This window comes from Heptranchias perlo, chromosome 6, assembly GCF_035084215.1.
Source record: "Heptranchias perlo isolate sHepPer1 chromosome 6, sHepPer1.hap1, whole genome shotgun sequence".
NCBI lineage: Eukaryota > Metazoa > Chordata > Chondrichthyes > Hexanchiformes > Hexanchidae > Heptranchias > Heptranchias perlo.
The window spans coordinates 43,326,139-43,340,468 of NC_090330.1; the positions used below are offsets into that span (position 1 = coordinate 43,326,139).

The following is a 14,330-nucleotide window of genomic DNA, read 5'->3' on the forward strand; positions in this document are numbered from 1 at the left end:
GGGAACAGACATTTTTCAAAATGAATCTGTCCTTACTGTTGGTCTTGATGTCTTTATTTAAAAATATATATTCATCTTCTAAATATTATATAGGGCCAGAAATTGCTGGAGCAGGGCATCTTGTGGTGTGCCCCGTGAGTTGGATTTTTTTCCTCACCCTTCAGCTTGAAAAATTTTTGCCCTGCAAGTTGCTGGAAGTGACGACAATGGGTGTCTGAGACCTTAGTGAACGACAGGACCAACAGTCTACTCCCTAACCAAACAGATTTAAGGATAGAGAAAGAAACAGAGGAATGACAAAAAGGAAATAGGGTGAATTAGAGTCAAATTAGATACAGAAAGAGAAATAAAGAGATGGAAAGAAAGTCTAAGAGAAAGTGAAAAAAGAGACAGAAAGGTAAAGTTAAAAAAAAAAATTTAAATTTTAAATTTTAAAAACCTCTAGGGATAATTTACTACCTGCAGGAGTGAGACTCCACAGTTTCAACTGTTCTCTTTCTGGGCCTTGAGGTTGAGTGACATTGCAAGAACATAAATCTCGTCATGAAAAGGGTCCTTACGTTGCTAAATACCAGCCCTAACTTTCCACGGCGAGTTTAATCACGGTGCAAATCCAGCAATTTCTTGACACTCATGGGGAGATTGACAGCGAGATCCCGTTTTTGTGGGGCTAACAGCGGAGGGTGCAAATCGTCCAGCAATTTGTGGCGATTCACAACTCACAGCGTATCTCTTCCTCGCCACAAATTGCTGGATTTTTTTTACACACTAACGATGGTGTGCGCCTTTAACTTGTCGTTATTTTGCCAGCAAATTCTGGCCCAATATTTCCCTCGATGCCATATTGTAATTTGATGAAATTATGGTGCTGACATCTGTTACAGGGAATCGAGGAGTAGGAATTCGTCTTGGGCATCAGCATAAAACGAGCAATATCAAATCGGCCACCCGTTATATGCCCCACTTGATATCCTGTTCGATTGAAGCCAATGGTACTGAAATCCGACAGAGAGTATAACAGGTGGGTGATGTGATAAAGCCCATTTTATGCTAACGCTCAGGACAAACTCCTACCCCCTAGTGTAAAGCTTATTTTTGTAATACGAGAAAGGTTCCTACTCATTTACCCATAACATTGATATATTTATCATGATGTCACCAAATTAAATGGGGGCATCAAGGAACCTGATGTTGCCATAAAAAAATTAAAACTCAAATTTTTTTTTAATTAAAGGTACAAGGACTAACAGTAAAGGGCATTTATGTTGCTTGCCACACTTTCCTTCCCTTTTCAATAAGCAACATTCAGTTACCTGCCATCAACATCATATATGTATTATCTTTGACAAAACTGCACCCCCCACCACCACCAAAAACTCTCCTGGTTCTAAACTCTTCAATTGCACTAAAAACACTAATAACACTCCATCCCACAACTTGAATACATGTGATCCTATTCTATCCAGCAGTCCCCATATTAATTTCAGACGAGGTCTATGTCACTTACAAGATTCATTCCACCTTAGATTAATCCTTTAAACCAAGCTCATCTTTAACATCTATTCCTAAATCTCTTACCTCCTCAGCTCCTACTTGTAGAGCTTTGGTTGTCAGTGTTCTGGGGCCATCGAATTTCATCCCATTGTCTTTGGGGCCCCAGCAGCAGCTGTAGATATCTATATAATTGTTATTGTAGGTGAGAGCTGCAGCTTCTAAGGCATCAGTCACTCTCCCATCCAAGATGCGAATGCCTAAAACAGAAATATAATACTTGCATTTCTTTTATGTTCTTATTTTCCTAGAAGTAAAGGGAATTAGGGGTTATGGGGAGCGGGCAGGAAATTGGACATGAAGCTGAGTTCGGATCGGTCAATGCCCTGTGGGTGGCGGAGAGGGCCCAGGGGCTATGTGGCCGGGTCCTGCTCTGACTTCTTGTGTTCTTTAGATTTGTGGTTGGGATCAGATCAGCCATGATCTTATTGAATGGCGGAGCAGGCTCGAGGGGCCGATTGGCCTACTCCTGCTCCAATTTCTTATGTTCTTATGTTCTTATGTTCTTATTTGTTCATGGGATGTGGGCGTCGCTGGCGAGGCCGGCATTTATTGCCCATCCCTAATTGCCCTTGAGAAGGTGGTGGTGAGCCGCCTTCTTGAACCGCTGCAGTCCATGTGGTGAAGGTTCTCCCACAGTGCTGTTAGGAAGGGAGTTCCAGGATTTTGACCCAGCGACAATGAAGGAACGGCGATATATTTCCAAGTCGGGATGGAAGGGTGGTAGAAGTTTGGAACTCTCTTCCGCAAACGGCAATTGATACTAGCTCAATTGCTAAATTTAAATGTGAGATAGATAGCTTTTTGGCAACCAAAGGTATTAAGGGATATGGGCCAAAGGCAGGTATATGGAGCTAGATCACAGATCAGCCATGATCTTATCAAATGGCGGAGCAGGCTCGAGGGGCTGAATGGCCTACTCCTGTTACTATGTTCCTATGTGTGCGACTTGGAGGGGAACGTGCAGGTGGGGTTGTTCCCATGTGCCTGCTGCTCTTGTCCTTCTAGGTGGTAGAGGTCGCGGGTTTGGGAGGTGCTGTCAAAGAAGCCTTGGCGAGTTGCTGCAGTGCATCCTGTGGATGGTACACACTGCAGCCACAGTGCGCCGGTGGTGAAGGGAGTGAATGTTTAGGGTGGTGGATGGGGTGCCAATCAAGCGGGCTGCTTTGTCCTGGATGGTGTCGAGCTTCTTGAGTGTTGTTGGAGCTGCACTCATCCAAGCAAGTGGAGAGTATTCCATCACACTCCTGACTTGTGCCTTACAGATGGCGGAAAGGCTTTGGGGAGTCAGGAGGTGAGTCACTCGCTGCAGAATACCCAGCCTCTAACCTGCTCTTGTAGCCACAATATTTATATGGCTGGTCCAGTTAAGTTTCTGGTCAATGGTGACCCCCAGGATGTTGATGGTGGGGGATTCGGCGATGGTAATGCCGTTGAATGTCAAGGGGAGGTGGTTAGACTCTCTCTTGTTGGAGATGGTCATTGCCTGGCACTTGTCTGGCACAAATGTTACTTGCCACTTATGAGCCCAAGCCTGGATGTTGTCCGGGTCTTGCTGCATGCGGGCTCGAACTGCTTCATTAGCTGAGGGGTTGCGAATGGAACTGAACACTGTGCAATCATCAGCGAACATCCCCATTTCTGACCTTATGATGGAGGGAAGGTCATTGATGAAGCATCTGAAGATGGTTGGGCCTATGGCACTGCCCTGAGGAACTCCTTCAGCAATGCCCTGGGGCTGAGATGATTGGCCTCCAACAACCACTACCATCTTCCTTTGTGCTAGATATGACTCCAGCCACTGGAGAGTTTTCCCCCTGATTCCCATTGACTTCAATTTTACTAGGGCTCCTTGGTGCCACACTTGGTCAAATTCTGCCTTGATGTCAAGGGCAGTCACTCTCACCTCACCTCTGGAATTCAGCTCTTTTGTCCATGTTTGGACCAAGGCTGTAATGAGGTCTGGAGCCGAGTGGTCCTGGTGGAACCCAAACTGAGCATCGTTGAGCAGGTTATTGGTGAGTAAGTGCCGCTTATTAGCACTGTCGACGACACCTTCCATCACTTTGCTGATGATTGAGAGTAGACTGATGGGGCAGTAATTGGCCGGATTGGATTTGTCCTGCTTTTTGCGGACAGGACATACGTGGGCAATTTTCCACATTGTCGGGTAGATGTACTGGAACAGCTTGGCTAGAGGCGCAGCTAGTTCTGGAGCACAAGTCTTCAGCACTACAGCCGGGATGTTGTCGGGTCCCATAGCCTTTGCTGTATCCAGTGCACTCAGCCGTTTCTTGATATCACGTGGAGTGAATTGAATTGGCTGAAGACTGGCTTTTGTGATGGTGGGGATATCGGGCGGAGGCCGAGATGTAACGTTGAAATGAACACGTCACTTTACACAACAATTTACTTTTGAAGTGCCATTTCTATTAAATGGTAAATGCAGATACATGAAACAATAGCTGGGAATTTCCTTGGGTTTGCTCCTGCTCTGCCACCAGAAATGGGGTTTCCACCATTCTTCCACCCAAATTATAAGCACTTTTGAAGAAATTCCTGGCCAATGTCATTATTTCTGCTGATTAAAGGAACTGTGTCCATTGCTTATAACCCCCTTGCAAAATTTAAGAATCACCAGAAAAGACTAACAATACTGGACACATTTGCCATAGTTCTACAAAGCTAGATATTGTACCTACAGGATTTCATCAAATACATTGACCATCGTGTTAATTTTTTTTTTAAAGAAAACAATTAACACATCGATATTGATTGCTTTCTGACACAAGTGCTAGATGAGGTTAATTTTCAACCTGTATTCTATGTATGAAGAGTTTTTGCACAGCCGGGTTCTATTACAGGATGTGGGCACAGGTCAGTGTCTCGTGCTGGGAAGGCTGGCCTCACTTCAAAAAAGTTAAGTTTGACTCAGTCTGCCTGTTGTAGCCATATGATCATGCCACTAAGAATCCAAAAAGAGTTATAAAGCAGCTTAACCACCAACCATCTCAATTCCTGCATTTTACATTTAAACTAGATTCTTAATTCATCAGGTGGAATTAATCTGGCGTCAGATAAGTTCACAGTGGAGATTTACAGCACTGGGTCTGAAAAAGAAGGCACTGTCTACTGCAAAAGTCTATTTATAGCATTAGGTAATAGAATCTTTGGCCCAACAATTAATGGGTTCCCAATATGACAGAGCAGGATGTATTCCTGTTGCTACATGCAGTTAAAGGGCTGAGCAGACCCTTGGAAGAGGGACGGAAGTGGTTGGTGCTAAAGAAGGAGAAAGGTGAATGTCTAACCTCTGCAGCAGTATGGGCCAGGTGGAAGGAGGTGGCTGTGAGTGGGACTTCCATAATCCCAAGGGCCCCATTGCAATGTTGAATGAGGTTTAATGACCTCGCTAGGTCAGCAAAGGCAACATTATTCTCAAACAAATAAGAGGGCAGATATCTGGATCACCGAGAAACACATGGGCATTCCCTAGAACAATAGTCAAGCATTGCCCTTTGGGATATCACAAGCACCATGTTCCTTATCCCAGAACAATTTTACTTTGCACCACTCATGTCATGTGTGTCACATCCTGTAATGTGCAGTGAAGTTTCACATCCTAGGTCCTTATTCCTTTACACCTACCATTACTAACAACCATTCCACAAATCGTGATTGCTTGTGACTGCAGGATCTGAACACCACAGCAAATAATTAACACCATGGATTCATTGTGAAGGAGAAGACAAAATACAATGCCAGGGAATGCCAAGCCACTGGGAGAGGACATGCCAACATCAGGCATTTAACAGCACATGTAGAGGAATCAATGGCAATAGTTGGCATCAATTATCACCTGGCAGTTGGGCATGGAGATGTGAAAGTCTTTGTTCCTTCAGTGATTTTGTAAGACTGTATATCTTTACTTATTTATTGTTTAATGCTTCTTTGTATTCTTCAATCTCTTCACCAGCTATCACTTTCCACACAAGAGATTCACAAATTAGCTGATTAAGTTAGAATGCTGCCCAAGCACATCAAAGTTAATAACGCTTTTGTTTCCTCCAAAGGCTGCAAGCCAGGATACAGTGCAGAAGTTTAGCAACACAGGTGACCATTCATCCACCCCATCCTTCACCCTGTCCCTTGCACTCAGCATTCCAGAGAGACCCACTCGAGGGAGTACAGAGAGTGTAGATGAGGAACTGACACAGAACACAAGAAAACTAAATGATTTATAAATGGAAGTGGAGCCTGATATAGTTGAGCAGAGGTATAAGACATGTCAGCCCCTGGCTCCAGAGCAAATAATGATGATCTCAGGGGTCCGGCCATGAAGGGAAGGACAGCCTTCTGAGACAGAGCTCCTAGAAAAGGTCTCAAAAATGGGCTTGCATCTATACATCCTGCTGGATGGGTAGTGCTGGGATGGTCTGACTTTCGTCTGGCTTCCTTTACAGCCACTTGCTGCTCCACTTCCTCTTCTTGCTACAGCATATACATAATGTAGGTTGGATTCCTATTGGGAAGTCTATTGTGCAGCCACCATTACTTCAGTGGAAAAGCTGCAGAAAACCTGGGAAAAAATGGCATAAACTGTTTTTCCGGGTTTCCGCATGTTTTCCCTTTAAGAGGGGCAGGCTGCCTTTAAATAGAGGCAGCCCCACCGGATTTCCTGCCCTCCCAATGGACGAGCTGTCTATCAGAAGTACGAATAGCGCCGGCAGTCATGAATCTTAAAATGAGGCCCGGCCAAGAAAACGGTTTGGACCTTCCACCGACATCATTGGGCAGGCGTAGTGATCTCCCTGCCCACTGCCTGCCCGATATACACGCAGCATGAAAATTGCCGTCATTGTCTCTGGGTTCGGTAAGATGAAAAGCATTCAACTCTTCCATTCCTATTCATTATTGAATGGCCCCTGCTGGAAGTATGTGTGCGTAAAGATGTCAGGTGAGGACAGGATCAGGCATAGCTGTAATTCCTCCACATCAGAATAGCCCCTGTTTAGAGGTGTGCATCAGCTTTTGTTCCAGAGCTACGTTTCAGAAATAAGGAACATTTAAGCATCTGTATATCACAGTATTTACCAGATCTTTTGGCATGAGACAAAGATGAGTGCTAAAATGATAGCTGGCATGGTACAAGGCCTAATATACACACACCTTGGAGTTCATTTCTGTCATTAGATTGCTGTGCCTCTGTGCAACCTTCTGCTTCACTGTCTTTAATAAAGGAAACAAAACCCGATTTAAAAATATAAATGACAGTCGCATCAGCAGCAAGAATAAGAGTGACACAGAAAGGCAATTAAAATTGAAAATGAATGTTCTGGAGAGTATACCAGGAGTTTTACAACAGTGTGACAGCCAATCACGGCAATACTATTGTTTCCACTCCTGATCTAATGTGTTTGTAATACTGCAGCTAGAATCTCGCACTGTGTCCCATTTGTGCTGGAAATGCTGAAAGTCAAGTTTTATATTTAGAAAGTTGCTGACAAAAACTTTATTAAAATCAGAAAATGGTAAAGGACCTGTGCTGCACAATCAAAATGGCATCTCTGCATTCTGTTAGCATCAGAAAGCACACTTGCATATAACTTTCAATTGGTTAGTGTGCTACTCAGCATAACTGCAGTTACAATCTGACCAGAAATAATGCAATGGCACAACAAAAAAGATATAGAATTCTATTCACATTCTTCCTGCTGCACTTGTAAATTTAATTACCTCCTATTTTAGTATTATATGCGATTCCAACCCCACAGAAGCTGTTGTTGGCATCCATTGCCACTTCTCCAGCACACTTTGTTCCATGACTTGGTAACATGAAAAGAAAGACAAGAGCAGGGTTTATGTGATGTGTGTGTGATATGTCCAAAGGATGTCACTACAACAAAGCTAAGAATTTCCAGCCTTGATTTAGAAATTAAAGATCTCACTTTACATTGTCCCAATATTTGTCTTTCAACAAACCACCTTTTAGCTGAATATATTGTACTGATGGAGACCACAATCACTTTACGTCAATGTATTGCTTCAATCTGATATATCAACATTTAGTTGACATTAAATGGAAAGAGACCTGAATTTGTTAATTTTTGAGTAAAACATTTTTAGCTACAATGTAAATTTCTTTATTCACAGGATAAATGGTGGCTGTCACATTCTGGATGTCTTCTGTTTTATGGAGGATGGAAAAGAGGAGTTTGGTAATGAGAGAATTGGAAAAACCCACTCTCAAGGTGATAAAGATGGGGATTTAGTGGCAAAGGGAGACATGGGGCAGAGGTGGGTGTAGTTTTGGAGGTGAAAACAAAGTGGTGTTAGCAGCAGGTTGGATGTGAAGATGGAGGTTGAGCTTGAGGTTCAGCAATGTGCCAATGTTCTGTACTTCAGAGCCTGAGGTGACAGCCCGGAGGTTGGCTGGAGGTTGTGTAGGTGTTTGTAGAAGCCAAAGAAGACGGCCTTTGCCTTTGTTGCCATTTAGCTGGTGGTCCTATTACATTGTACCAAAGCCAAATGTCAATGATGGAAGTATTTGCCAGTTGGGGCAATATCTAACAAATCAAACATGTGCAAGTCACCAGCACCAATAAGACTGCTTCAGTCAGGAAAATAAAAAAACAATGCTAAAAGTACATAGTCTTTCAAAATGATATAAGATGGTTTAAGAAGATAAATGGATGAAGAACTAAATTGTGGATGCTGAGTCAATAGAAATTTTCAAGACTGAGATCAGTAGATTTTTGTTAGGCAAGGGTCTCAAGGGATGAGGCAGGTAAATGTAGTTCAGGTACAGATAAACCATGATCTAATTGAATGGTGGAACAAGCTTGAGGGGCTGAATGGCCTACTCCTGTTCTTATGTATCTATGGGACACTAGCGGGAATTACAGCAGAGGATTAATAAAATGGGGGAAGATTTCTTCTGTACTCCAACTGTAGCAAACATGTTTATAAAGAACAGATTTAAAACTATGCTACACTTAGCACATAAAGAAAACCTTCCTCCACATTACTGTATTATGGACCACAACTGATCAATTAGAAAGTCTTATAATGACGAACAACTATTGTATCTGGTTTTGGTTTATCCATAAAAAATCCATTAAAATCAACAAAATAAAGTTACAACTTTTTTACTTCCATTGATAAATATGTTCAGACATATGGCCTTTGTACTATTTTATTGTAATGGAATTTTGCTTCAAGATAGACTCAGAAGAAATCATTTGATACTAATTCATAATAAACCTGTTGAAGTATCTTACCCATTAGAGCCGATTGCAAAATTAGGAACTGGATCATGTTCATTATCAAAATGGTCATTGAAATCAAAGCTGGCATTAGGATCCTGTGGAAATATAATAGTGAAGTTAATACATTTCTTTATAGAGTGTAACGGCACTAAACACATTTCAACTAGTATAATACCTTTTCCCTAAGCCAATTAGTTTTTTTTTTAAGTACTTTGAAAGTATGTTGACTGCTATTCCTTGACCTCAACCGTGAGTATTTACAGACTCTCAAGCTTGCAGTTACTGCAAACTTTCAATAAAGTGGCCACAAAACCACTTTGCTGGATGTTTGTATTTACAGGGTATTTACAACGTGAAGTATTAGGCCAATAGTGTGTTCCTGAGTTTGCTGACTACAAACATTGACAATGCAAATATAAGTACACATGCAAAATGGATTGACTCTAATTAACTGATACTGCACTATTTGTGAAACTTTTCCAATTCACAAAGATTTACAGAAAACTGAATTACAGGAACTTCAATCACCTGTTACTGACATTAAAACAGCACAAGTAACACAGCATTGGTATGGATTACAGTTTTACAGTTTGTTCGAGGGTGTGTTTAGTGCTCATCAAACTGATAAACGTCCATGTTAGAAAATGAACCACATTTTCACGAATGATACCCGATAACAGCATCGAGAAGTACCAGGTGGATTCAGAGTAAAGCTTCCTCGACTTTGCTCGTAGTCGGGTTTCCCACTAGAAGTGAGGCAGGGCAAGACTGCAGGCTGCCATTCTAACCCTGCGATGACCCCATGCCATTTTCCTAGGGTGGGATTGATTTGTTGTGCAGAGTGAGCTCACAGCGTTATCTGATTGGGTGCCCATCATCTACAAGAATGGAAATTCAGTACAACTGAAATGTCTGAATTACTGCAGCTGCTTAACGGGGCAGGTGCCTATTTTCAATTCTGGCAGTAGTGAGCCAGCATTGCAGCAAATCTGTCTGGGGCATTGGCAGTATCAAGAGCCCCTGAGCTCGCTGGTGTCTCTGTAGAGGTTCTGCTTGCAGAAATACGAGAAAGGTGGGACTAGCTACTGGGAAGTGAAGACAGAGGACCACCCAGAAAGGTGGCTGCAGGCATTATAGAAGGAGGTATCGATGGCAGTCAATGCTACCTCCACCATTCCCTACATAGTGATCCATTGCAGGAAGAGGTTTAATGATCTCAGCAGGATTGCTAAGCTAGGCAGCAGCAGACAGTCACACCTTATAATGACACGTAAGAAGCAATGTTTCCCAGGTTCAGCCACCTTGCGCTCACTATGTTAGGCATCATATCTTGTGCACTATCATATGTGCGCAAGTGACTCCCATACACCCTCTTTTCTCCCCTGCAATTGTCTCTTCACTTACTGCCTAAGGTGAAGGGTCACAGTAAAGGGCTCACATGAGAAGCGATTGTTACTTGCTTGCACCTGTAAACACTTTCATCATCGCATACTTGTTGACGTATGGGTGACATTCCAACATAATTATAGTAAAGGCTGCTCTCTTTACAAAGGAGAAAATTGTTCACTTCCAGCAACAGGTATCAGCCACCGGGGGGGAGCCCTCACCATCCATCCTCTCATCGTCAACAGAGATAAAGCCCTGAAACTCTTGGGAAAGCATACAGAAAACACAGTGAGAGATGGCAAAGTAGGAAGTGAGCTGCCAGATGTGGGTTGATCACAGTATTCATGTTCTTGTATCTCTTCAGCTGCTTCATTGTCCCAAAATCTGACATTAACACAGTGTAAATGTGAGGTCAGACTTTATAGTTCAGTGACAGAAGACATTAATCGGCTCATACACACCTGCTTAAATGCTTCCTTTTCCTCCTTTCCAGGTGTGCTGCAGCAACAAGCCAAGGGGAACCTGGTCACTCTGCTTCAACTACATCCAGGTCCTCCTCACCAACCCCAGCCTGATATTCAAGATACACCCATCTAAGGGAAGTACTTAGTGAGCCTGAGGGAGGTCACAAAGTTACACACAAAACATCAGTGACCAGGAGGAATAAGGTGGAAGATGAGGAGCCAGTTATTGCTGTTCAGAGGACCCGGAAACGATTTCCTTGGCCTGGTATTCTAAAGAAGAATTGGGTCTAAATTTAATATCTTTGTGCCCATTTTCTGGGTCTAAAACAGGTGCCACAATAACCATTTTAGCAGAGCAGAGGCCTGTGCCTGATCTACACAAGCGTTCGGGCCATTCCAAACCTGGTTGGGTCCTTTTTTTTATAGCAGCTCCTGTGCTCATTTCAGACCCAGACTCCTAAATTCGTTTGCTCTAGTCAGAGCCCAAAAAAGGTCCAAAAACTTGGAAATGTTTTCTTATTTTGTGGAATCGGAAGGAGCAAGAGTCCTCGGGCCTCATTGTTCTAGTGCACCATTGCTCTGCACTACCGGAATCACGCCCGGTTTGGGACGCTAAGGAATTTAGCATCAAACACATTTGCAGGCAGTGGAGATGGTGTCCCAGAATCTGCAACGTCATGAGGGATGAATGTGAAGCCCTGGTGTGTGTGTGGAAGCTCAGGAAGGACCTGCAGCATCCAGGCCTCAAGAAGAGGACCCAAGAATAGTTTTAGTTTCTGGAATGGCAGCTGAAGTGCTCGCATTGACGTCTTGGGCACTAAAGTGGAAACGTGCTCCATGCAGCTGCAGTCAGTTGCTTTAGGCACGTAGCAGCCAAACCAACAATCTTTAAAGGGACGGCTAGAGGTTGCCACCCGAAAGGTGGACTTTAATTTTTTACTTACTTCATTGTGGAGTTGGGAGGAACATTCCTACTCCTCCCAGCTCCACATTAAATCCATGTGCCAATGCCGGCCACTGCTCACTCCACTTCTGATTGCACACACACCACCACCACCACCCCCCACCCCACACCCCCATTCCTGGATTCTGCTGAAGACCTCAGCTGGTGTCCGAGCAGGCTGAACTCTCTCCCCCTCCACGACAGGCGAGCTGAGTCTGCAGCCGCGACCAATGCCCGCAGCTTGCCGATAATAAACAAATGAGGGCGGCGGACCAATTTGCTGTGGTCCCACTGCCGGCCTCATTAGGCAAGTGCAGTGTGTGCAGCACCAGAATCGTGCCATGATTTGATCACTTTCTCAACTCCAGCCTCTCTCTCTTTGTCGTAATCTTCCTAGTCTTTGTTTTATTGTTGCTATTATAGTCAGTACTCCTCTGAACTTCCATTTCCAAATACACTCTCCTACATGCTCTCTCTGCTTTCTACATTCCCATTGTCTCCTACTCTAACTCATTGGTGGCAAAATTGGGTTTTTCGGTGCAAAACAGGGGCAAAAAGCACCAATTTGTCGATGCCATGTCTCACACCCTAAAACAGCATCTGAAGTATGTCCAACATCATGTTGGCTTGGGCGATATAAAGACATCCCTGGTGGTAGCCTGAAACAGGTATTAGACCCCTTGGATATGTTAATGAGGGGCCTAATGCCTGTTTCACGACCCCACTCTGAAATTTGACAGGATTGACTGGAGCATGCGCCGCCAACAAAAAGGTACGTTCTTGAATTTTAACTTACCTTAGTGTGGAGCTGGAGGAGCAGGAGTGCTCCTCCTGGCACCGCAGCACTACTGCAGGCTGCTACTGGCCCACCCGTGCCACATTTCCCTGTCTCCTCGCTCCCATCCCAGGACCTAACTGAGGGCTGCTGCCAGCATCACATTCAGCCCAAATTGTTGTCCTTGAAACCAACGAGCTGGATCAGGACACCCAATTGGAAGCTGCAGCTTGCTGAAATTATGTTAATAAGGCTTGAGGTCCAGTTTCGGACAAGCCTCAGGCCTCTAGCTTCTGTCGCGCACTCTGAGTGCGCCGATCATTTGACACCCTAAAATTGCCTTAAATAAATTTCTCCCCTATTGTTTCTCAGGGCATCACAACCATGAAGTTTCCGTGTTTCTCCAATCTGTGGCTTTTAAAAACCATGCTTGGTACCACCTAATCACTACTTCCTGATTTATTTTTGTTTTCTTTTACTCATTTCAAAGGTGGTAGTGTCATGTACTATGGGCCTTCACCTTTCATGTTGGTTTCTCAATAAAAAAGTTTACAGGTTTAAAAGCCTATTATTTAAAATGCTGGAAAAGGGTGTAAAATGTTGCACACTATACAAAGAGGGCCTCAAATTGGGTTAGATGTGCAGACATTTTAAAGATAAAAGGAAGAAATATAAAGGGATGAGGCTGACATGGCTGTAAGAGTGAAATAAAAATAGCAAAACATGAATGAAACAATCTGGGAGTATCCAACAGGAAAACAGGGGATACAGCTAATGGTTTTACAAGCCTATAAAGTTCTGGTGTGTTCAAGGCTTAAATATTACTCTGATATCTGGACAGACCCCCTTAGCACTTCTTTGACTGGATATGAGAAACGCTTTCATCTGTTAGGCTATAGATCTCTCAACTACAGCTATGATCTGAAGTTATGTCATTGTTGAAATCAAAAGGTTGAAGAGTGCTCAAGATTCACTTAAAGTAAACAAAGGTGGAAACCTTAGATTTAATAGAAATAGGTCAAATATGGTTGTTACGCTCTATTAAAGGTTAATTTAGTAAAGGCAGCATGAAATTGAACCACAGAGCGGATAGTCCAAGGTTTGATTCCTAGTCTGTGCTCAATTAGCCAGGATGGCAATTTGGACATTACAATCGGCTTTAGTACCCCTAGGTTAAGAAGAAAAAAAATGTGACGGGGGTCCCACTCCCGATTTCTATCCAGTGACCCCGGTGAAAAGTACAAGAGTAGACGTCGGGTGAGGAGAAGATGGGCTCACTGTGGTACTCCTAAGGTCAAATAGCTCACTGACATTCATTATCTAGGGTGATGCACAAGAAATGGCCCCATGGGAGAGGTATTAGAGAGCACCCAGCAATTGTAGATCAGTATCCAAACAGGAGTCAATGCCGTCAGTAAAGGAGGGAGAAAATTGGCAACCCCCCACCCCCACTCCAAAAAAAAAGCTATGGATTCATGTTCAGAGCCTTCCCAATATATGGCTTGGGTAGCGAAAAGGAGATATGTTACATTAACACCTAAGGTGGGGCTTGTAGCCTTCTCCAGAAAATCATGTTGATGGAATTCTGAAAGGAATTTTAGGAAAATCTTCTAACCAAACTAACGGAAGTGCCTGCAGAGGGATTCGTAACATAGATCTGAAGCATCACCATTTGGAAATGACATTGAAAGAATAGACAATGTAAGTGTAATTAAAACAGATACACCTGAAAATGATTGGTTATGCAAAGAGGTTAGATCAATATTTAGATCAAATTAAGGGGATTGTGAAAAAAAAACTGCAGGAAAAATAAAGGATACTGCTGGAGAAGGGAAGAGAATAAAACCTTTGTCAAGCACAATTAAGTTTTAAAGCAAAGACTGAACCTGATGCACAAAATTCTGGTAAGGAAAGAATAATGGGCAGAGTGCAGCTGTTAGACA

The 14,330-nt window shown here is 43.3% G+C and overlaps 1 protein-coding gene across 1 annotated transcript in view; it reads right to left on the reverse strand.

Moving 5' to 3' along the window:
- The window catches only part of LOC137322945 (PC3-like endoprotease variant B), a 544,890-nt gene that overhangs the window by 204,583 nt on the left and 325,977 nt on the right, over positions 1 to 14,330 (reverse strand). Inside the window, exons 8-10 of the mRNA XM_067986203.1 lie at positions 8,832 to 8,914; positions 7,288 to 7,376; positions 1,579 to 1,751 (exon numbers count right to left, since the gene is read on the reverse strand). Coding sequence (XP_067842304.1) covers positions 1,579 to 1,751; positions 7,288 to 7,376; positions 8,832 to 8,914 — 345 coding nt within the window. The remainder of the gene's footprint in view (positions 1 to 1,578; positions 1,752 to 7,287; positions 7,377 to 8,831; positions 8,915 to 14,330) is intronic.